This window comes from Apostichopus japonicus, chromosome 11 (genome assembly GCF_037975245.1).
Source record: "Apostichopus japonicus isolate 1M-3 chromosome 11, ASM3797524v1, whole genome shotgun sequence".
NCBI lineage: Eukaryota > Metazoa > Echinodermata > Holothuroidea > Aspidochirotida > Stichopodidae > Apostichopus > Apostichopus japonicus.
The window spans coordinates 12019031-12043756 of NC_092571.1; the positions used below are offsets into that span (position 1 = coordinate 12019031).

General features: G+C 36.5%; 1 protein-coding gene across 3 annotated transcripts in view; it reads right to left on the reverse strand.

Annotated features, from left to right (window-relative positions):
- LOC139975596 (polyamine-transporting ATPase 13A3-like) overlaps positions 1-24726 on the reverse strand; it is a 49393-nt gene that overhangs the window by 11339 nt on the left and 13328 nt on the right. For all 3 annotated transcript variants that reach the window (XM_071983627.1, XM_071983626.1, XM_071983628.1), the window contains exons 4-23: positions 22654-22718; positions 21890-22021; positions 21386-21466; positions 20760-20829; positions 18546-18680; positions 17073-17139; positions 15629-15757; positions 14207-14365; positions 12519-12629; positions 11441-11490; positions 10253-10441; positions 9618-9679; positions 8036-8180; positions 6570-6653; positions 5458-5605; positions 4328-4448; positions 3512-3636; positions 2011-2177; positions 1381-1485; positions 204-436 (exon numbers count right to left, since the gene is read on the reverse strand). In XM_071983627.1, coding sequence (XP_071839728.1) covers positions 204-436; positions 1381-1485; positions 2011-2177; positions 3512-3636; positions 4328-4448; positions 5458-5605; positions 6570-6653; positions 8036-8180; positions 9618-9679; positions 10253-10441; positions 11441-11490; positions 12519-12629; positions 14207-14365; positions 15629-15757; positions 17073-17139; positions 18546-18680; positions 20760-20829; positions 21386-21466; positions 21890-22021; positions 22654-22718 — 2378 coding nt within the window. The remainder of the gene's footprint in view (positions 1-203; positions 437-1380; positions 1486-2010; positions 2178-3511; positions 3637-4327; positions 4449-5457; positions 5606-6569; positions 6654-8035; positions 8181-9617; positions 9680-10252; positions 10442-11440; positions 11491-12518; positions 12630-14206; positions 14366-15628; positions 15758-17072; positions 17140-18545; positions 18681-20759; positions 20830-21385; positions 21467-21889; positions 22022-22653; positions 22719-24726) is intronic.

Consider the following 24726-nt stretch of genomic DNA (forward strand, 5'->3'; position numbering starts at 1 on the left):
TCAAAAACGAAAAGAAAAGACAATATCAAAAAATGATGAGAAAGTATCATGATTTGTTTCCTCTGGTTGTTTTATATAGGCATCTCACCCACAACCCACCCGCTCCTCCCAGCATGACAACATTTACTAGGGTTCAGAACTAAAAGTGGGGCTGGATGGTGCAGTCATTAGAGCACAAGACCTGTAAGACATATAACACTCACCTAATCAAGGTCGGTATGCAAGAAATGTTCTGGACTTTGGACGTGAAAGGGGCCGCGACCGATGCCTCTTCCTCAGAGAGGGCGACGCCGACATGAGCCGTCTTGAGGGCGCCACAATCGTTAGCTCCATCTCCACACATCCCGACGACCATCCCCTTCTGCTGCAGGAGGACGACGAACTGCATCTTCTGAGTCGGAGTCATGCGGGCGAAGACGACCCCACTCTCCAGCAGCTTTGTTGGTATAAAAAACGGGAAAAAAGAATACATTGAGTTTATCATCGCTAAACCAAAAACTGACTGTGAGGTTGTCTAAGGTACATATAGCTATCACATTCAGAAAAAGAAATCTTGCGTTGTTGAGTCGAGCAGAGCGAGTCCCATTTCTTGGTCCGATCTGTCGAGATTTCCCTTTGGATATTACGGAGCCGATTATCCCTTGACTATCGCCCTCTAATTGTTAATGATGTACTCCTCATTTCGATTTTTCGTATTATATCGTCTAGTTTCATTCAATGCTTTACTTTTGCTCTTTGGACAATGTGAATAGGCAAGTTCAGGTTAGCTCCAGGAGCAGAAAGTCAACTATCTTAAAAATCAGCCTGGGTAAAAATGATAAAAGTTGGAGTTTGAACTTTTAAGGTGAAATCCTTTTGTCATCTCACTTTCAAAAATATCCTAGATGTTGTCTGAGACACAACAAGTCCATTGGCCCCAACAGGAGCTACCATTTTAGGTTACAAATCTTTGAAGGACAATCAAAGTTTTCCAGTATTCCAGGAGCAAAATTAATGCTCAGCATCTGTTTACATAGAGCAGATTCATAATAAACTCTCTTGCACACATAAATGTCGCAAATAGCTTTCCTAAAGTATGTAAGCATATATATAAATATTTAAATATATATATATATATATATATATACACACATATATATATATATATATACACACATATATATATATATATATATATGTTATTGGAATTGTAGTGAGTGGGAAAATCCACAACAGTGAAAAAACTTCCAGCCTCCACCGGGATTCGAACCCGGGCCTCCCGCTTTATATGCGGACACCCTAAATATATATGTATATATACACATATATATATACAGGTAGGAGAATTATAGGTAGGAGAATCACAAAAAAACTGTCGACTTGAGAAAAAAAAATGAGCACCTCTTCTAGAATGTGTGGGTGATGCTCCTTTATGATGTCAAAACTGGGGCCATCAGTCACAAAACCTTTAAAGGATGGTGGCATCAGTAAGGGATCTCCCAGAGCCTGCAAGGGACATGGACAGGATAGAACACGCAAAGTAAGATTGCTTCAAAAAGTAATCAAAGATAAGCATACATATATTGAGGGGAAAATACAATTCATGAAAAGCTAATAAAATATCAGCTTTAGTTTAATCACACGTCTTCTTTGTGGGATCAATCAAAAGTAATTGTTTCCTAGGCTCCCAGTTCATGATGTAAGAACAACGAACATAGATACAACATACATAAATAAAACAACACACATCATTGGCAAATATATATTTAATAAAAAAAATACATAAATACTTGCAAATTGCTAAAATCTGCTATGACATATAAACTTCATTCTATTTAGCAAAATTTTGGATAAAAACGTAAGTTCAGAGATTATAATCATGTGGAAATAATGATCGAAAAACGTTTTTTTATGATTTACTTTTTCACAAAATTCACACTTGGTGATGATTGTCACTCAGTATCAACTAGTCTGGTTCAGCAAAAATAAAATCTCTAAAATAATTGTCACAAAGAATAGAAAAAAAAGTACCGATTTTTCTTTTTTGGATTTTGATTGGTCCAGGAGGTCATATCTAACTTCTTTATGCACGGTGGTGCCATTATTTTGATTTTCTGTGAGTATCCTGTACACATTCGCACACTGTTGAAACATGCCGCTCTCTTGGGCTATGTGTATGGCAGTTAAGATGTTGTCACCTGTAAAATTGTAATTATTTAAGCTAAAATGATGATAAAAAAATACATCTTCTCAATATGTGTAACTGCACAGAATTTCATAGCTCTAGGTATTAATTAAAAACTTTAAAATAGAGTAAACAAATTGTAAGCATTCCTCTTTAGATGTTGATTTCAACATCCGATTTCCATAACCAACGGGTCAGTTTTAAATTAAAGCAAAACATGATATTATGATGTTCTGATTTTTTAATTTTCATTAAATTTTTGTTTATTACAGATTTTGTTACTTATTCAAGGTATCCATACAACCGTAGCTAACTTTTCACTATTTGCAAGCTTCTACAAAATGAATTAAAACAGTTGCATGAGCACAAAATGTTTATTAGAGGGGGGTATCCACCCCATAAGGTGATGTAGTCAAACTATTACCAGGAATATGCTAACACTGCCGATCATACAAATATACATATTAAAACCTATCACACATTTGTTGACTTCATGCAAGGACTTGTGCATGTCACGCAAACCAATTAGTGTCTATATGCTAACCTAGTATTGCATACAATTTATTAAAGAGAGTTTGTGTACATTCCTGTGCCCAAAGCAAACCACAATTAGTACTAGATATGACTAGACTTCACAGATTCATAGATAACAAAGATGTTCTTCCACCCACCTCCCCCCCCCCCCCAAAAAAAAGAGAGAAAACAAATTGGTAAAAAATATCTGCTTTATGCCAAATATATGGATAGAACAACAAACAAATGCTAAATGTATCACCTGTTACCATGACGAGCCTCTGAACACAAAAGATGTGATTAATTTCGGCACACAAAATCCTAGACATCCTAATTCCACACCTACTCACTGTGCCCAGCCCCAAATTGAGTCCTACGTAATGCCATTAACAGCCAAGGATACCACAAAGAGTTTACACAGAGCAACTGTAAATGTTTCAACCAAACCGTTACGATTATGTGTTTGCAATGGAGCGATTGATCAGTGACAAAGAATAATTTATCCTGAATTTGGCAGAGCGAATATTTTCGTACAGTGAGTCATACCATTTCCGGTATGTTATGTGAATTTAATTCATAAATGTGAAAATTGCTGTCCAAAATGTGAATAATAAATTAGTTACTCTGTGCTTTATGGTACAATAATGTGAGATGATGCAGACTATTAGAGTCACCCAATCCCAACCCCCCCCCCAACCCCGTCTCCACTTCCCCTCTTTTCAACAGAACAATGTCCGGTTAAATGCCTCACAGGAAATTATTTTCAATGGAATCATCCAAGAAGTTAATGTAAGATGGCTTACCTGTTAACATGTTAACCTATCCTAACCTTACCTGTTAACATGATTGTCCTCTTCTCAGCATAGTGAAGCTGATGGAAGACTTTCACAGTTTCCGGTTTGAGTTGATTCTGCATCACCAGCAGCCCGACAAAACTCAGCCCTGACTCTAATTTGGTCCTGTTATAATAAAAAATAGAAAGTTCAATGATTTCATTAGAGAAGAAGGTTCAAATCCAACGTAATGCACACTAACATGCAATGGGCATTAAAAAATTTATGTGCACCCAGCCATAACAATAACCTTTATTATAGAGATACGGATGGTATCAACAAACGTCCCCAAAACTGCTAAGCAAACTTTTCTGCCTCCGAAGAAGATCCTGGTAGGATAGAAACCATAAGACCTACAGGCTTTGAGCAGTAGTGAAGCAGTTTGTTCACACTTTCTTCTTACCTGTTTCAAGCAAACTTTCCTTTTTCTGGTATATATCAGAGTAATGACTATATAATGCCTATATATAATAACACACTACTTCAAATTGCCTTTATGTGTTATGTTTCCATGATAGGAAAAATCATGTCAATTTTATCAAGAAAAGTAAAATCATTTTTTTCTTCTAAAATTGCAGTTCTGACATTTCATTAACTTGGCTGTTGCCTACAGATAATTTCCATAAACTTTGTAGAGCAGTTAACTTCGGTATTAAGCGTAACATCCCTTCAAGAACAAATCTGTTTTCTTAGCTTCCTAGGTACACAACATGTTACATACAACATGCTTGTTTTTGGGGGTCCCATAGTCCTAAATTATCACACACAAATGGCTCTTAATTGGTGGACATAATTTCGAGATGCATTAGTCTGATACCTGTTCGTCTGGTCTGCCTCTGTAAACGTAACATCTGTAGCTAACACTTTGGTGGCGAGTCCAATCACCCGAAAACCTTTCCTGGTATGGCTTTCCAATATTCCCTTGAAATTGTGTGGAACTATATTAAAGCAAGAAAGAATAAATATAAATAAATAAATATAAATAGTAAATATAAATAAATAAATAAAAATAACTACAAATAAATATAAATAAATAATAAACAAATAAATATAAATAATAATAAATAATAAACAAATAAATATAAATAATAATAAATAATAAACAAATAAATACATAACTAAATATATACATAAATAAATGAACAAACAAACAAACACAGTGTTATGGTGACAAGTGTCAGTGTGTTGCAATGTTTACTAATTTCCAAGAACTTAGCACTGCTCACTCCAAACTGTGTTTTTTTTGGGGGGGGAAAATCCCTTAAATCTGATTAATAGAAGAACAATATGGTCACAACAATATGCTATATGTTTTGCAAACTGATGCTTTATGTCATCAGTGTTATGGTCGAGTGGATAACAGTGGTGACATTAGAAGCAATGAGACCTAGCATCATAGGGACGCTGTGGATTGGATCACTAGTTGCAAGTTTTCATTCAGGAGAGATTAACGGTTTTCCATCTGAAATGGTCTTCCACATAGCGGGAAATGAACAAATTCCAAAATGCACTAAAACTGTGCATAGGATGGACCATCGACATGAAGTGTCTGTAACAAAACCAAATTTGGATTCTGCCTACATTAATGTGTGTCTGCTTAGTGTTGTATAATAACTGCCTTCTAGGCAGCGTTTTGTTTGCATGCTATAAAACAGTTGTTAGGTACAAATATCAGGTATAATAGGAACCAAACATCAGGTAAAAATTATTACCATTATCATTCCTTTTTTTTTTTGGCATGTGGGTAGCCCAAACATTTTAGCAGGAAAGCTGTTATATGTGAATGGCCTTTGCAAGTTCTAATTAACTGTTTCCATTCCACAGGATAGAAACTGTCAGTGATCCATTCAGCTTTTCTGATTTGGTAAATTCTCTCTTTCACTAAAATATTATATTTTTGCATGATGTACAGAACAATGTTACTAGGTGCATATGGTTGAAACCTACCAGTTTCAGGGTCACACAAGGAGGCTATTTTCTCTGGTGCACCCTTCGTATAGACAGTGATTGGTGATGTTGCATCCGTCCTGGCTAAAACACTCATTCGCTGAAGAGATGATACAAATGGGAATAACTTTACCACTTCCAGGGTTCCCTGATGAAGAGAAAAACGAGAGATTATCGTAGACAAAGGAAAAAAAATTAACAATAAAAAAGAAGAGAAGGGATGCAGGCATTCCAACGGATAATTAAAAGAATGATATATATTATATTGCACATCATTACTGGATCAAACAAAGTGGGCAGGCATTCCTTTCTCATACGAAAAGAAAATGACAATATTAATAAATCGCACACATCATATTCGGATGAAACGAAGCATGCAGGCATTCTTTCCAACAATTAAAACATAATTACAAGACATGTTACACATCATAAATGTTTACAGCTCTATAAAGCGTGAATAGAAGCATAACACCTGTGGCGCATGAGTCATACATTGCTGCAGACAGACTTGTATAGAATTCTCCTCTTAGCAACCACCTGATGATCACTATGATCAGTATCCATATGTTAAGTACTACCTAACACAGCAAGGGACTACTGTGTATTGTGTAATAGTTTCCCTGTTAAAGACTATGCACTGTTAAGGCCAACGATTGCTACCCATCCCGAATGTATCTATAGATAATTTGGGTTAGGGGTTGTAAACATTATACCTTCCTACAGATTTGAAGAGGCTGGGAACACTTTTGTTGGGAAATTTATTGTGTTTTTGTGTCTCTGTGAGAGCCCAAGTACTGAAAAGGGGTCAAAAGTGACACATCTCCAAAAACACTTCACACCTACACATAACTTGGGTCAGGCACTGATTTGAATGGGGAGGAAAGATTGTGATAAGGTAAATGATGGCATCGGCCTGAAATATGCCCATCTATGCCTTTAGATGGTATGTTGAAAGATTTTTAAAGCATTGCATGTTTAGCTTACTTCAGGTAAATTTATAGACCGACTTCATTCGATATGAATATCAGATACATCGTTTCAGAGTTCTAGAAAGATAAATATACATATGGGATTGACTACAGAAGGACTCATTAAAACAGGACTATAAATACCTCATGAACTTTGTGATTTCGGACAAGAAGTCTCTTATTGGCGGCGTCTGATTCGCTATTCTCTCCAGTTGGCTCCATCAGCGCCTGTCAGATGTAATCATTCAAGACATTTTTAAAAAATAAATCAAAACATTTCTGCCCAAAATGTTGGATCAAATAAGGCTCACTATTAAGGCAATACTGCCTGTTCTTTCTCTACTACATAAATAAGAAAGCATAAAGTTCATGTAACATTTATACACTCCTTAAAAATTAATCTGTAAAAGAGATTGTAAACAAGAAATTGGTTCCTGCTAGGGACGAGAGATTCTTAAGTGTTCAGCTATAAATAACGTCACTATCATGTTGGTAAGCTTGCAGCCATCGTCATGCCAACACATACCTCTTTTGTTTTTAACTTAGCACCTTCGGACAGATGATTGCACCATTTGTTTCCCTACTTTAAAACAGTTTCACAATTTTGCAATTTTAGCAAATCCACTGATTAATTGTGATGGATTCATCTCACCGTTCTGTTAGTCTTACGACAGCAATGTTACCAAATGTAACACACACCTTAAAAATTGCAAATTGATAAAACCATGACACCTTTCGAGAGTTCTTCCACCACAGGAAACCTTTATGAACCCCCCCCCCCCACTTTCTCGTATCAATAAAAAAAACTTCTCATAACATGTAATATAAAGAAAAGCTGACTTTTCTCTCCATTTTAAAGAACCATAACTTTACCAGTCAAGCTCAATAAACTGCATTTGCTATTTTTCTATAATTTACCATAAAATCTTGTTGAAAATATACCAAAATCAATACGAAAAACAATCATGCTTTTGATACCAATTCGTCAGAAAAATATACAGCTAGCTGTATAAACAGGTCTATATCTGTGACATACAACTAATTGACACATAACTGTGTGTGTAGATATATCCGTCTCTCTGTCTGTCATCCTATACCCTTCCCTATCATGAGGATCTTGAATAAATTGCAAATAAGAATGTCTTCAGAGAAAGATTGAGCCTTCCCAACACTCTCCCCCATCCCCACCCTACTAGATGAGTTAGCTTAGGAGTGTTAGCTTAGGAGTGTTAGCTTAGGAGTGTTAGGAGCTAAGGAGTGTTAGCTCAGTAATTAACGCCGGTGCCTTTCAATCATAAGGTCCTGAGTTCGAGTCACTCCAAGGTTAATGTATGTCGTCCAGTTACAGAGTTGTTGAAAATTTACAATTCATCATCATGGACGTTAAATATGAATCTAAGAGACTGACTTCTGTCAGCTTGCAGCTTTGATAAGCCAATGATGGCTTCTTTGCGAGTTCCTGCTTGCAGGAGGATCTAATATACATACATACTATCTTGAGTGAAGACTTTGTAGAAATGACACTAATAACAACAAATGAACATCTAAAAACACTCCTCCCATTCTTCCCCTGTTTCTTCAATCTGAATTCAACGATGTCAAGCACTCACCCAGTCGGTAGCGAGAAACATCTTTATGTCCAACGGATCTCCAACCAGTTCTCCTTTGATGTGTGTCAGAGTGTGACAAGAAGCCAGTACCGATAAGGCAGGACCAGTGGCTATGTCTTGTAGGGTTGTCAGCAAACCCGAAAGACTGGTGAAAGAACGGCCAGAAAAAGGGGGGGGGGGGGGAAGGGGTGGAACAAACAAAACAGAACTACCATAAAATATAGAAGGTTTTAAATACCTCCAGATGATGGCATTTTCACTGTAAGTTGTTGGGATAAACATATAACTTACGATTTATAAACAAGTAACAGTATATAAACTTTTCAAGGGTAATATCTGGCATTAAAAGCAGAGTTAAACATAGGCTTAAGCTCCTTTAAAGGCATTGAAGACTCGCCCCAAACAGCATGCCGCCATCTTTAAAAAGTTAGCTTTCCGTTGCTTGCAAGTGAAGTTTTTCTCTTGTTGCTACAAAATGCAGACAGTAATGAAACATGATACCTTGTTATCTTTAGCTGGACCTGAGATGTCCATCGCTGTACTGTTTGTACACTATGTTGTGGGTATTGACAGCAGCTGTATGTACTGACTATACACTAGTGTCTAATTACCGACAGTAGCAAGCTGTGTGTGTATTTTTTGGGATCGATGGTGGTGTTTAACACTTCTGTTACATCTCATTCAAAACTAGGTCAGATTACCGGCATTAGACGTTTCTTTTTGCGCGAGTCTTCACACCTTTTAAGCTTGCATTTTGTGCTACACTGACATAATCTGCTATCCAAAATTCTCAATAATTTTGCTCTTTCTTATTGTCCCTTTTGGCCGTCTGTCCAATTTAGCTGTGTCCATCTGTCTCCTTGTAAATTTGTCTTTAATCCATTTTTGTTTCAGTTAACCTCTATTAGAATTAAGATCTTGCCAGGATCGAAAATCATGCCCTCTAACTTGTCTATCTTTACCTCTACGGATTCTTTTTTGCAGTACATAAGCAGTTTGTTAACAGTTTTGTTTTTCTCTCTCCTGGTAACCACACTTGATGGTAAAATGTATGTTTGGTACATGAAAAGATAATGTGTTAATACTCCAACAGGCTAACAATCACCAAATATCTGAACATGGACAATACATAAATTCAAATTAGTTTTTAATTTATATTACAACACCTACCGAAGAACTTTTATTTTGCATTGCTTAGGAGTTTCAATAAAAAATTAAAAAATAAATAAATATAGAACATAAAGCACAGTGCACCCTTGCTTACATGCACCTGCACTCTACTAATATTACAAACTCAACCTAGTTATTCCTCGCTTGGTTTATACCCGGAAAAAACGATGATTTTCCGGGTATCACTTGATCTACGAAGAAACCAATGCTGTCTTCCTTTATCTTCTTCCTCAAAGCTCTTCATTAGCTAAGATAAAGAAGATAGCCTTGGTTACCTCGTAGATCACGTGATACCCGGAAAATGGCCGTTTTTTTTTTCTGGGTATAAACCAAGCGAGGGCTAAACCAGGTTGAACATCATAATGAATTAAGAATAGCAAACAAAGTGAGATAAAGCCAATAAGTATATTACCTTCCACCTATAACTTGATGAATGCCAAAGAAATCTAAACCGTCTTCCGTCAGTGTGCCAGTCTGTGCAAAAAAATAAATAATTGTGCTTGGCAAAGTGATTGGTAATTTAAGTCAAATGTGCAAAACCTAATATTTGAAATTTTTAGATATACTAACAAATATTTAAGGCATTGCATGCAGCTCCACAAGCAATGCCTTTAAATCTTTGCTAGTATAACTAAAAAAAGAATAAAATACTTGCAAATGATGAAAATTAAAGCAAATCTACCATTGATTATATTATATATTATATTATACATTAGATAATATAGGTCTGCAAGTAGGTATTTGTCACCAAATAAATGTTGATTAATATAATTATATAAATTATTAAATATTGAGTCCCTTCTCTTTTGAGATGTTTGTTAGCTAAACACCTTTTATCAAGTAGCATTGATCGCAAGAAAAATGCTGACAAAGTTACCAAGAAAAATATCACAGAGAATTAAGACTGCACAAAGGGATTACCCAAATTCTTAACAGAAAACCATGAAAGCTAAAAACCTCCCCACTCAGAATCGGAAACTGATTTGCCACTCACAGAGAGAATGGGAATTGTTCCATTTCTCTTGGGTGTCAGATAATTGGATTTACCTTATCAAAGCAGATAACATCCATCATACCGCATAGATTGATTTTCGGTGGATTTATGCAGAAAATGCCAGCGGCTTTCAGACGTAGTTGAGCGTATACCATGCCAATGGTGAGGGCAGCTGGCAGGGCTGGGGCAACTGCTATGGTGATGACATCAGCCGAACTAAAGATGATATCTCTCACACTAGCCTATAGGGCAGCAAGAAAAGACATTTGTTTCTGAGAAATTTTGACGATGTCATTTAAATTCAACTCTGTCGTAGAAATATTATTTTGCTCTGTGGATAATGAATGACTGAAATGTTATGAAAAAAAGTGAACATATTTTCAGCTCAATTGTTTTGATGATATCATTCACTCTGCTGTTGCCAGAAACCTTTGCAAAAATATCACCAAATATTAGTATTTCATATCTCCGCAATACAATTTGCTATCATGATGTGGTTTTACAGAATGATGCAGGAAATTTCCAGCAATTTGCTACGCAATCGTTTCAAGCCACCGGAATATCCATTCAATACTCATGTGAAGAGTGTCACGGTGATAAAATGTTGAGAAGTTAATCAAATTCATTAAGCACCTTACCGTTTGTCTTTAACTTTGTTGCAAAATCTATGAAAGTATCTTTGTTTCAATCAATTACAATCTTACTTTGGGTAATACTTGGTAGATATGATAAAATCAGGGGTGGATCCAGGATTTTAAAAAGGAGGTGATGGTCGTTGGTCAGGGTGATCGTTGAAATCAGATTTTCCCCAGGAAGAAAAAAAAACTTTAAATGTTAAAAAGTGCATACTAAGGAATATTTAGGCTATCAAGTTAGGTCTATAATTAGGTCTACATGCAAGGTTGTGCTAATAATTTCTGTTTAAAGTTTTATGTGGATTGAAAGAGTGAAAAAGGGGGGGGGGGGAAGGTGGGGCTGTGCACCCTCCTCATCCTCCCTGGATCAATGCCTGAACATTGTTGACTAGACATAGGAAGGATGTTTAAGGATGAATATCTTGCAAACCAAATTAGATATAAAAAGATAATTTCCACTGAAACTTTTCTAGCTTGTTGGTTTTATAACATTCCCACACTAAACAAAACTATCCTACACCAGCCGTATCTTAGAACAAACAATTTTGAAAAATAGGGAAATATTCGGTAAAAACATTTTGGTGGAAGATAAGTCAGATGTATCACCTCGTGCATCGTAGACAAGATGATAGCATCGTAGATAAACCCAACAGCAGCTGAAGAAGAAGAAGAACAAGAAAAACAATTAATGTATTGCAATTCTCTTCAGAATCTGACACATATCATCACAGTCAAGTAATTTCTTGTTCAACAGACAAATTCATTGTTCTTGGGAAGTAATGTTTCTCAACATGCATGCACACTCTGAACGAGATAAACTGCAAATGTGTCTGACAGTGAAACGTCAAAAAATGACTCACTATTCCAACCCACATACATACGTAAAAGCAGCTACACAAGTCTGTAATGTAACTGAACCTTCTGTTAAATGAACTTTGACCTCCAGCAGAGCATACAAAGTTCCTGGAGGGTAGAGTGTATGAGGGGCAGGGGGATGGGGAGAGAAGGGAAAAAGGAGAGGGGAAGGAGTGAGGTGATGGGGAAGGGTTGAGGTGATGGTGAAGGGGTGAGGTGATGGGGAAGGGGTGAGGTGATGGGGAAGGGGTGAGGTGATGGGGAAGGGGTGAGGTGATGGGGAAGGGGTGAGGTGATGGGGAATGGGTGATGGGGGAAGGGGTGAGGTGATGGGAAAGGGGTCAGGTGATGGGGAAGAGGTGAGGTGATGGGTAAGGAGTGAGGTGATGATGATTGAAGTTGAGAAAAAGGGAGGTGCAGTGAAGGGGAGAGGGTGGAAAGGTGATGGAGGTGATAAGTAGAAGGGAAGGCAGAGAAGGGGAAGGGAGAGGTGATGGGGAAGGGAGGAGAAGGAAAGGGTGGCATCTACATTTTAAGTCTGAGACACTACTGTTTTCCTCCTGCAGATACCATGCATATGAGTTCTACACATTATGATCGATGCTGACCTCAAACAAACTTTGTCTTGCATCAAATAATTTTGTTTCTGAGCATCTGTATCTTTGAGGATATATTTCTATGAGAATTGTAAATGTCATGTAAGTTCAGAGAAAAAATCATTTGAATGTAAAATATACAACAAAACTATTACTAGACATCATAATATTTTGCTATATGAGTGTGTTCGTGCCTCGAACAGGAAGAAACAGCTGCTAGTTGGGCTACTTACCGACACAGGATAACAACAAGACAAAGTGCACTGCATCCCGATAAAGCTTAATAGTTGAAGGAACCGGATATAAAATGGAATGAACCAGCTTGCCCTTCATAGTCGCAAAACCTAGGACAAAAACAAATTGAAATCTTGAATTTTTGTCAAACACATTCAAAGAAGAAAAAAAGGGACGTTTGAATACAGTTAAGGAAACTGTCAGTCGCTTCAAAGTTTATCCTTTCGAACAGAATTAAATAGTATGAACAAGTGGCAGGGCTAGTACTATTTAAAGGGATACGATTGTGGCACACAATGTCAGACTCATTTCGAAGAGACAACATCTCAATATCTTGTCTGTCCCTATTAAACCTGAGAGATGGTTGATTGAATGAAACCTATTTTGTCTGGCTCAACCTTCAACCATTCAGGAAGTTCTGGGCAAATGATCTTCAAAAGCTTTACTTCAGGCTAATATGATCATGTTGATTTATCCTTGTAACCTTATTATTTCTAATCTTTGCTCGACTGTCAATGTTCTCAGCATTAAGAATTGCATCAAAATGCATTTCTTTTGTAGAAATTTTATTTTCCCTCTTTGGATAAATGATTGCATTATAATAAAGAAATCTAAGATCATTTTCAGATGAATTGCCCTGATGACATCATTCCTTCTGCTGTTGCCAGATGCATTAATTCGGGGAATAATTTATCCAGTATCGCATCGCAAAATGCTATGTAAACTGGGCAATGTGCTACACCAGTGCAAAGATGTATAGTATGTAGGCCTATAGAGTGCAAGCTCAGTGGTTAACGCTGGTGCCTTCCAATCATAAGGTCCCCGGTTCGAGTCACTCCAAGATTAATGTATGTCGTCCAGTTACAGAGTTGTTGACAATTCATAATCATGGACGTTAAATATGAATCTAAGAGACTGACTTCGGTCAGCTCGGCTTTGATAAGCCAATGGGGCTTCTTCGCGAGTTCCTGCTTGCAGGAGGATCTAAAATACATACATGTGTTGTTGTACACAGAAACCATAGTTTTTTTAAGAGACAAATTCAGAGCCTCCAATACTGCTACACAAACATTGAACCCTAAATTATTTCCTGTTTACAAAGTATCACAAAATTTGAAAATTAATTTCTTTGCAGTACAAAATGTTATGAGGATGTGGTTTTCCCTATAAACATGCAGACCATTTCTTCCAGCAAGTTTTTAACTTCAGCTACCAGAAAATCCCTTTTAAAGGGTGTGAAGACTCGCGCAAAAAGAAACATCTAATGCCGGTAATTTGACCTAGTTTCGAATGAGGTGTAACAGAAGTGTTAAACACCACCATCAATCCCAGAAAATACACACACAGTTTACTACCGTCGGTAATTAGACACTAGTGTACAGTCAGTACATACAGCTGCGGTCAATACCCACAGCACAGTATACAAACGATACAGCGATGGACATCTCAGGTCCAGCTAAAGATAACAATTAAGGTATCACGTTTCATTACTGTCTGCATTTTGTAGCGACACAAACAAAACGTCACTTGCAAGCAACAGAAAGTTAACTTTTTCAGATGGCCGCATGCGGTTTGGGGCGAGTCTTCAATGCCTTTAAATGAGGAGTAAATATGGCATTGGACAGCTCTCTACTGAAGAGAAGTTAGTTGCTACTAAAGAGAAGTTAGTTGCCGTTAATAGACCCACCTGTGTTCGTGACAACTGCCAGTAACTGTTCTTGGCTTCTCGTCTGTATGACTTTAGTTCCACAGAGGAGGGTGTGTCTGAGGTGAGAGGCAGTATTGTACATCTCGTTGGAATCCTTACTGTGAGGTATATAGGTTTTTGTCACAGGAACACTCTCACCTAGTGTTTTTGGAAAGACAAAAAACAGATTCACACAACTCTTTGAGAGGAATATTAACATGAGCACATGACAAGTTTTTTGTTATGATATGGTGCTCTGCTCACGGCACTGTCTATATTTGGTAACCTTTGACCGGGTGGCATATCAATCTTTGAAGTTACAATAGGTGACATCATAATACAACAACTTTAAAGGGACAATAAAGTGAAGATTGCCTTGTATTGTTTATGTTACCATGGGAACTTATCAATACAAAATTGTAAACAAAATTTATGAATGTTTGGCAAAAAAGACAATCAATTACAAATCAAAAGTGCTTAAACATGTGTTGGTAGATTTTGAAGCTTCGTGTCCATTAAAATCTAGCATTTTTGGAGACAGTATCTTAATCCCTTCAAGAACGATATCACTACTATGGAATTGTGTTTTATTATATGATGTAAAATGCTTAATAACCATCAAACCTTAGGTGACCAAAAAGCTAGATGGCTTTATAGTTATTTTCTTGCCACATTTTGCATGGAAATATTAAACAGTAACACAAAAAAAAAGATTCTTATGTGTTGACCATTCCTGATTTCAAACTAGATTCTTGCACAAATGGGGACCAACCAATATATCAAGTAAGACATTTATCACTCAAGCTTTACTTTTGTGGTTATCATGTCTACACAGTTATCAGACTTATATTAACCTAGAATGAACTTCAAGATAGATGTACCTGTTGAGTTATCACGCTTTCAAGGTTTTCAGGCTGTGACCTCAAATGACCTTTGGCCCTTCACAGAAAAGAATAGCGTTCTTGTATTCAAGCATGAAGTTAAATCCACTATAAACTTTTTGAATTTACAGTGTTTACAAGCAGGTGAAACATAAACACACACACACATACACTATCACATAGATTCCCTTTGCCTTACATGGAGTAGGTTACAAAAATCCCTTTGTATTCTTTGATTATAAAAAGTATTTTTACATTTATTCAAGATGTAACATATTTTGACACAAGAGGATATTGAAGCAGTCCTCCAAATTTAATCTCAGTTGACATTTTGACAACTTTAGAGGGCACTTAAATTCAAAGGTAGCTTTCATTGCTGTTGACATTAATTTTATGCTCCACGCTTTGTCACCCAAACATCTACTAAGGTTGAATTGGAAAATCACAAATTGGACCTTGCGCTACTGGAATGATATGTCAGTTATTAGAGGTACGTTAGGGGGAAGTATCTCTTGCAGTGGAAGTCAGTCCGAGCTCTTACCAGTAAGCATGCTCTCATTGACTACACAGTTGCCTGTTAGTAGCACTGCGTCACAGGTGAGGGTGCACCCACCCCACGGAATCACCATAACATCACCAGGGACAATCTCACTTTCTGGTATATCAATCTCTGAAAGTGACAAAAATAGAATTATGAAAATACAATGAAAACTTTAAGTAATGGTTTGCCAACCCAACCCTGCCTGCACACCAACTCTGCTAGCAATTTCTAGCAATCAGAAAATTCTCTGTTCTGGTTAGTCTCTGTTAATGATTTGCTTAAATAGCATAAAAAACTGAATTCATAGAGAACTTCCCACCAGCAGAATAATGGTTAATGCCAGCATTACAAACAGTAGCTGTTTGCATTTTGTGTTAATTTTAATGAAATCTGTGGTAATAATATCAATACTAAAAATTATGTTACAAATAATTTCATTGGCTCGACTAATCATACTTTCCTTTTCAAATAATGAAGGAAAATATCACAACTTTTGAAATTTCTGATTTGACTTTTGTATGTGGCTTATAGTGTTAATGTATACACCTAATGTTAATTTACAAGGGACATTCTTGGGGGGTATGTTCTCGTTAATATTGTCTTGTATCATTGTGTTATGTAAGACTTTGGTAGCATTGTATGGGCAGGGGTGCAACCACCTATAGTGCTTGGGAGGGAGGGGGGCTTAGCATAAAGCATCTAAGCGCCCTCCCCTATATGATATAACATTTTAGCTCCCAACCCCCAAAGACAAACAAGATGAAATATTTATTGTGCTATGCAGTTTCACAGAATAGACATTACACAATAAAAGGTGGGTAGGTGGAAGTGGCAATTTGTTTCAAAATTCAAGGTTGGAGAACTTTGGATGAGAATTTTCCCTCCCAAAGAACCAAAGCCCACATACCCCCCAGCCCCCATCACAAACTGAACTTTGACACTTAGGGTAGGTTGTAACACAATTTCAATTGGCGAATGGTCTCCCATATTAATTCATACACGAATGAAACAAGTGTAACAAGTAAAACGACTGATCTATTCGGTTAACACTATTTTGTTTATCAATGAGAATATTAAACTGCCATACATTCCAGGCAGTTTAACAGTAGCCAAATGAGTGCAGCTAACTACAGAATATTTTCTTTTTCTTCATAGAAGGGGTTCCACACTATAATTTCACCTCAGTGTAGGAGTAGAGCACTGAAGTCCCACCCCTACCCCACCCCCTGACTATATAATATGTCTGCTCCATCAAGATATTGGTTGATAATTTCCAAGTCAGGTTTTCTTTGTACCAAAAGTTAACACATGTATGTAAATATGATAACAAGATCCTAAAAAAATTTGTACTTACAAGAAGGGCTGAAGCATTTGGGAGTGGGTTTAAAGAAAAACTAATTACACAGAAAAACAGACCACATGAGGATTTCTTTTTATCACTCACGTTTCCCTCCACGAAGTACCGTGACCGACATGTGAGATGCTACCATCTTTTTCAGTGTTGTCAGTTGCTAGAAAAGAGAAAATGAAATTGACCTTCTGAATAAATGGATGGCATTTCGCTCTCGGAGTAAGGAAACAATAATAATAATAATACATAATTTTTATATAGCGCCAAACAAACTATGAAATAATTCTCGTAGCGCTTACATAATAATAACAATTATAACATATATGCTTTGGTGAAAAGATACGTTTTGAGAGCTGATTTGAAACCGTTCACAGTATTGCACATTTTTACATGTTCTGAAAACAATAGAACTATATTTCCATAAGATTTCCATACAAATAAAGTAAACACGTTCTATGTTTTTACAGGTTTTACATTTATAGCTATGATCATTACTTGCTATGGGGTTAGTTTATGTTGCTATGCAGCCAGGTAAACAGAGAACTAAGGTTTTCACTAAGGTCGGCAGCGATCCGATTTGCAATGTTGAGCAATGTTCTGCTCCCTAATCTTCTAGTATGTGAAACTTGTCTTCACTGCCTTCAACTGTTTATTCAAACCATATTTGGCAGCTAGTTCTATCGTTTTATATTTAATTCATATTTCCACATGAAGGAACTATGCCTTGCATAGCTCCAACACAATTCGACCACGCCCCTTCCCCACTGTTTACACTGATTGTAACATCTTTTTGATTTCCTAACATTCCAAAAGTTTGTTAGGCCACAAAAGTTGACTTAGATCGTTTCATGACTGTTGACAGCAATAATACAATCCAAGCAAAATATATAGAGCGATTCAGTGGCATGTTTGCCGGTTACCTTATTATGCATTATTAAACAAACCCTTGTGTTTCTTTACAATGCTATAAATTCTCTTATACTCAGTATGAAAGCAAGGAGCTTTTCTATTTCAAGCTAAGGTAATTCAGTTCCTTTGTGAGTCTTGTATATGAACACCAAAATGCAACTCTGTTTCTATACTTTTATGGTCGGACCTTGCAGTTTGCTTCTCACGTTATATACTGTGTCTGAGTCAACAAAGAATTAAACAAGTCTATGGGAACCATTTTAAGAGGTGCATGTGTTGTCTTTTGCCTTACTGTACTTTGACAGTGCATAACAATGAAGTTACATTATTATCCTTAAAACTAAACCACCCTGCTGTACTCCTTAACAACCAGCTCAAAATCCAAATGCCATCACAAGAGTTGAAAATACAGTGCATTTCTTGGTTGGAAGTGTAATTTTTTCACATTAGACTACTTTAAGTGCAGGAAAGAGATTACTTCTATTCTAATATAACTACACTTACTGTCCTGAATTTTCATTTGATCCACATTTTTTAAGACTACTTTAATCTCAGGAAAGAGATTAACTTCTCTTTTAATATAACTACACTTACTGTCCTGAAGTTTAATTTGATCGAGTAAAACACCTACTCTTTGAGTTTTTTTAAGACACTCACCGTTCTGGTTGTATAGAGAGATATTGAGATGGAGAGAACTGAGATGACCACTATAACAACGGAGTAGATAACGTATTCATTGAGACACCACACTGTCACCGAGAAAGCTTGGAACACATAGAACGGATGAAGAGCCTGAAAAGAAGATAAACAGACGTAATCTTCAGTTTGTCGTCTGTCGCCAGTGTTGCTGCCCTCAACATGCCGTGACACTTCCATTAAAACCATCTACCATTAAATCCGATCGCAACAAAAAAAAACGGGGGTATTGAGAGCTTCTTAAATGCATACTCATGCTGTTACTATTTCAGAGTAGCATAACGAATGTCTCACAAACGTGTTCTTCTGACGATATTTTGAAAACATTTCCACTGCCGTTTATAGGAATAATCACAAAAAGTTAAATAGTAACAACCATTTATTTCTGACAATTAGGCAAACAAAAAATAAAACAAAAAAGCAATGAGAAATTTTGGTGACAATTGGATTTGAACCAGTTACCTCTGGAAGTACAAGTCCTGTGCTTTTATCAAATCAGCTATTTAGTCCTTAGTTGATGGCAATTTCCCCAACAGCAAAATAAGCCCATTTCTTGGTTAGGGGATAGAGGAGGGGGTGGGGTTGTGCCACTCAAAATGCCATAGTACCTTGCATACCATATGACAAGCATTCACACACCAATTTCATGAAATAACTGGTAGCAATCCAATTCTAGAAAATATTTCTAGTGCTCTTTTCAAATTTATTCATAATTTCCCAATTTTCCATGAATTTGTTCATCGACATACAATTAGGTAAATTATGATGAAATTTTAAAGGAAAGGTCTGGTTGTCTACTAAAGATGCTAAGTTACTGAAAGTACTTTAAAGGGTGTGAAGACTCGCGCAAAAAGAACGTCTAATGCCAGTAGTTTGACCTAGCTTAGAATGAGGTGTAACAGAAGTGTTAAACACCACCATCAATCCCAGAAAATAGTCAAAATACGCACACAGCTTGCTACCGTCAGTAATTAGACATTAGTGTACAGTCAGTACAAACAGTTGAAGGTGCATAGTAGTCTCAAAGAATGAAACCCAGGGATAACAGAAGGTAAGTTATTATGATAACATTGATAGTTTTATAGCTACTTATTACTTCTAAAGGATTAACAGGTGATATGACAAAACAGTGACATGCATTAATAAAATGATGAGATGTGTCTGATGTTAAAGAAGTGTAAATTATTACAAAAAGTCTACAAAGAAAGCCAGTGACCTGGACAGTATTTCAATGGTAGGGAGTTCAAAATGTCAATTTCCCCCAGACTGATTTTGGTGGTGACACAAACCTTTATGGAAGGGCCAGAGGAAAATCAAAGGATTTATGAAAGAGAGAGTGGGGTTGTTGAAGCTAACTCCCCAGAAGGGGGGGGGGGTCTGGGAGATATCCCCCCAAAAAATTAAAATTTCAAACATTGAATTCTGAGGTATATTTACACCATCAGTTGGCCTATAAGTAGCTCTTGTGATAATATATAGGCTTCTCTTGGGTCTTTTTTGTGTGAGGTTGGAAAAGGGAGTGTCTAATTTTTTAATCTCTCCACTGAACCTACTTCCTCGCCTAACAATAAAAATAAAAAAAAGGAAAAAAGAAAGAAATCAGGCAGGGCCAGTGCAGATAACAGCATACATGTGGATGAAGGTATACTTACCAGGGATCCTGGGTGGACTGCAGGGCATGAGATAAAAAAGGGTTGCCTTTTGACAAAATCTCACAATATTTGCATATAATGTGATGTTTATTTACAATACAATTTTTATCACAGATCTGCATTATAATATCAGTTTTATTTAGAATGAAAAAAATCCCCCCTAAAAATCTTCTATAAATATCCTAAATCCAACTACTTCCCATTAATAGTAGCATCATCATGCTTAACAAGTTTCTGTGTTAAAATGAGATTCTATATGCATTTTATCGCTTTTTAAAATTTCATTGTTTCCAAAATTTGATTTGCTCAGTTCTGGTTGTTCAAATTCTAGATGCTCAAATTTTTTGATTTGATTTTTTCCTTTGTTCAATTATCTTATCTTTCAAATTCAAAAAATGTTACTTTTTTTTAAGAATACTAACTCGTAATTTGGAACTTAACTCTGGCACCACTATCCCTGATGGCAGCAAATTTACATATGATCCAATTAATCCACTTCAAGAAACTTTCTCCGAGTACATACCTCTTGAAAGAGCATCACTAAAATCGGCTTCACTTTAACCACAATCTCGTTCTTGCCAAAAAACTTGAGCCTATTTGGAAAATTATTAAACCAAATGTTGTAATAAAACATAGTACAAAGATTATACAAGATAGTTGACTGACACTTTCAGACATCCTTCAAAATGTGAAATTGAAACGTCACAACAATGAAGAAGTAAAAATCTTTGATATCATTACCAAAAATTAAAAAGAGAAGCGATTTAAGATGAAACATAGGACAGCACTTAATGGCAAAAATGCAGTTATTACATTTTTGCTGTCTTTGTAAGCATTACCTTAGAGTATCGCTCATTTCTTTATTCGTTCCGAAAGCGTAGGTTATCAGTTAAAGAAGAATATCACCGGTTCGTAATATTTAGGCAAACTTACGTCGTTTAACAGTTTCAACGAGTACAAGTACTACACGTTTTCACTCGCTTTGCTGCTATTTTGATCTCGGGTCATGGAAAAAAGCCACCAGATTGCAGACCAACAGAACAGCACTTTACTTCAGACAATAGCTTCTACGTGTGATTGCTTGCACAGTCAGTTCTTAAACATATAAAAATGTAACCATAGACAAAAAATAGATAGATAAAAACAAACCTTTCTCTGACATCGTCCTCCTCCAGACCTTGTTTGTATTCCTCGTGAAACTCTGAACATTGGACGTCTTTACTCATTCCCCTTCATAAAAGGAGGGAAAAAAGGGCTATTATAGCTATAATATATATATTGTTTGTTTCTGAGCACATACTTAAGATTGCAATGTAATATACATGAAAGACAAATAATTCCATAAGATGAAAAGAACAGGAAGCAAAGGGTGGGTAACAGGAGGGTACTTATGTACTGACAAAGAGCTGTATTGTGACGTTACATGTATTCTTGAATTAATTACTTCTTGTACCATCCCATTGGTTGTTTTCTCATTACAATTGTTGGCTTGGCAACAAGAATTTATTGAACTTAGAAATCCCACTTTCTTGTTCTTCCTCTTTTGATTTCATTTTGCTCTTTCAAGATTCGCTTATAATTTCCGACAAGTGAGTCTTTTGTTTTTCTGTTGATCCATTTTGCTCGCATAAATTATTTCAGGACAAAACTTACCTGAGGATGAAAAACTCCTGTTTGGTGTTGTTCCAAATGTACTTGATCTTCTGAAGGTGAAAGTACACGAGCATACCGTCCACGGTAACGACCTCTGACCCCGCAACGACTGACGAAGAGCTGGTTAACAGGCTGTGGTTTGGAATAGGGATATAACACTTCTAGTAGGCAGAAACTATATTGTTTTTTTGTGAGTCATGTTTCCATATATATTTTATTTTATAAAGCTTTAGTTTCCCATTCTTTGTAGTGAAGAAGTTATTTTTTCATTTTGTCATCTAAATTTCTCTTTCTTTCTTTGAAAGCTGAAGCTTAACAACTTGACTGACTCCCAAACCACATACATTGATCTACCAATGAAATACATTACATATACAAAGTTTGGACCAGGCGCGTAACAAGGAATTTGCCAAGGGAGGGGTGAAACTGTGGGCAAACTATCAGGAGACGTAGATACGGCATTGAAAACTATCTAAGCGTAGAGAAAATTTTGGCTGAAAATGCCTCCCAGATCGCTGGAAATGGCACTTCCTAGGCCTTGTAAGGTGCATCTTAGCATTTTCTCTTTTGAAATATCATAAAAACCTTTGCCCCCCCCCCCTTGGCTACGCGCCTGGTTTGGACTAGTCAAACCAGTAGCACTAAATCAAGACAGGTGAACGCAAACAACGCTGCGTTCGCTACACTTGATATAAGAAACTGAAAAAAGTGAAACGGAAGAGTAAGAAACGAAAGAAAAGAGAGAGACTCTTAAATGTAAATACCTCTTCTCATCTGCACCATATACTTCCTTAACCAAATGTGAGACATACTTCATTCCATCAGCAGTCTATAAAAGAAAGAAAAAGTAAGACATTGAAATAATCCAAGTATCTTGGAAAAGGAATTTAAAATAAAAAGAGTCTACCTCCTCTAATTGGTATCTATTTTTCTATATATCTTCTCTCATCACTAGCTGAGATTGATATATTGATTGACCTTGCTTATGTGGTAGATAGTCTGAACTCTGAATCCTAGCTTAACATACAGTACTGATTTCGCTTAACTCCCGTTAAAATTCGTTGAAAGAAAAATAACCGAAATTCTTCGTTTTTCATCGAAATTCGGCGATTTTTATCGATTTTTGTCGTTTTTTATCGAATTTTATCGATTGGTTATCTCAGTCATTTCCTTCGTGGAATTTTCAACGGTACGTTGAAATTCTTTTTTAAACGAAATAGAAGGTCAATTTGTGGTTACAAGAAATGTCGGAAAACGCGTAACTTCGTTTATTAATATCAGTTAGACTTTAGTTCAGTCGTTTGAAAGAGGGAATGTTTTCGAAAGCATTATCATGCTTATATGAGTAGTAACACTCAAAGAAACGTGTAATTAAACTGACGGGGGACGTTTTCTGACTGTGAACCCCAAACACAGTGACATAAGTCTTAACTTCGCCAGGCCTTTAAAGAGGTTGCAGTCAAAGCTATGTACCACGAGGCACCCTTCCAAATAAGTTGAAGTTCTGTTTAACCATTTAAATAACAGTGAATGGACATATAAACTTGGTTTACTTGCAGAATACAAAAAATAGTTATTTCTAAGAGATGTAAATTTGTTTTTTTATGAGAGTTGAAGTATGAAACTTTGTTTCCGAGCGAAAACATGTTACTTGAAGCAAAATAAAGATGCCCCGCCCATTCTGCGAGGACGCTTCCATTTTTCAAAAAGGCGTTTTCTCTTTTTATTTTTTCTATTTTGTTTACATTTTAAACATGAAAATTATTTAAAAATATGTGAAGAACTTAGTAATGTACTGCAAACTATCTATAAAAAAACAGAAAAACGATGTTTTAGGCATGAATAATGTGTTCAATATAACTCAAGTAGTAGGCCAATAGTCATAAGCTCATGAAAGTGTCGTCAATTCGTTTTCCCAGTTAATATTTGTGACATATATCACCCGTGTACATCGATCAATGGCATGTTGAAATCCCGTGTGAAAATATGTTGACCCCAAAAGACGCAAATGGTCGTTCTAGAAAGTACCGTCATAACATTAACAACACAAGGCCAGTTTGCTCTCTCAGGTCTGCACGTGTACAGCCATTTTTTTCACACATGGTATTATGCTGTGCATGCGTTGCGGGCGGGATTGCGGCAAACATAAAAGAAAATGAATGAAAATGAAAAACTTACGATATTTTTCACAAATATTGATGCTTAGATAAGTGCTTCCTCACAATCAACGGCCGCCTTAAAATTCGCTCCGCTTACGTAAAACTTCTATATATATAACACATGGAAAAACCCGAGATTTTACACACATAATTCCCACTGACATTGGTCACAGAACATAAGTAGGTCATTGAACTTTGCCCAAGTTCATCGCACCATGGGAACAACACAACAGATTGAACATGATGTTATATCTCCCGCCATCTGGACGCCGAGTGTAAATTTTGATGTTATATGCAAAATATGAATGGTACCGCGCAGCGCGATTAAAACTTAACCTATTGCGACACAAATTTTGGCTGTTGTTGAATTAACTTTGTATCTAATGTAAGGTACTGTATCATGTATGTGACACAAGAGAAAGAAAATGAAATCGGAGGCTGCTCAAACCAGTTTCAACTTGATTTTTACAACCCATCGCACAACACGTGCGTGCGTAATTTGTTTTCTTAACATGACTTTTAATAAGTAAGCAGGAAAGGTGGGTAAGTTTACTAATTTAGGCGAGTTTTTGTTAAAAATCTTGTGATAGATAGACAAATATATTGTTTTTTTCTTCAAAAGTTACGATGTTGCCGAAGGCCGAGTGATATAAATTCAGTGATCTGAACTTCTGAACA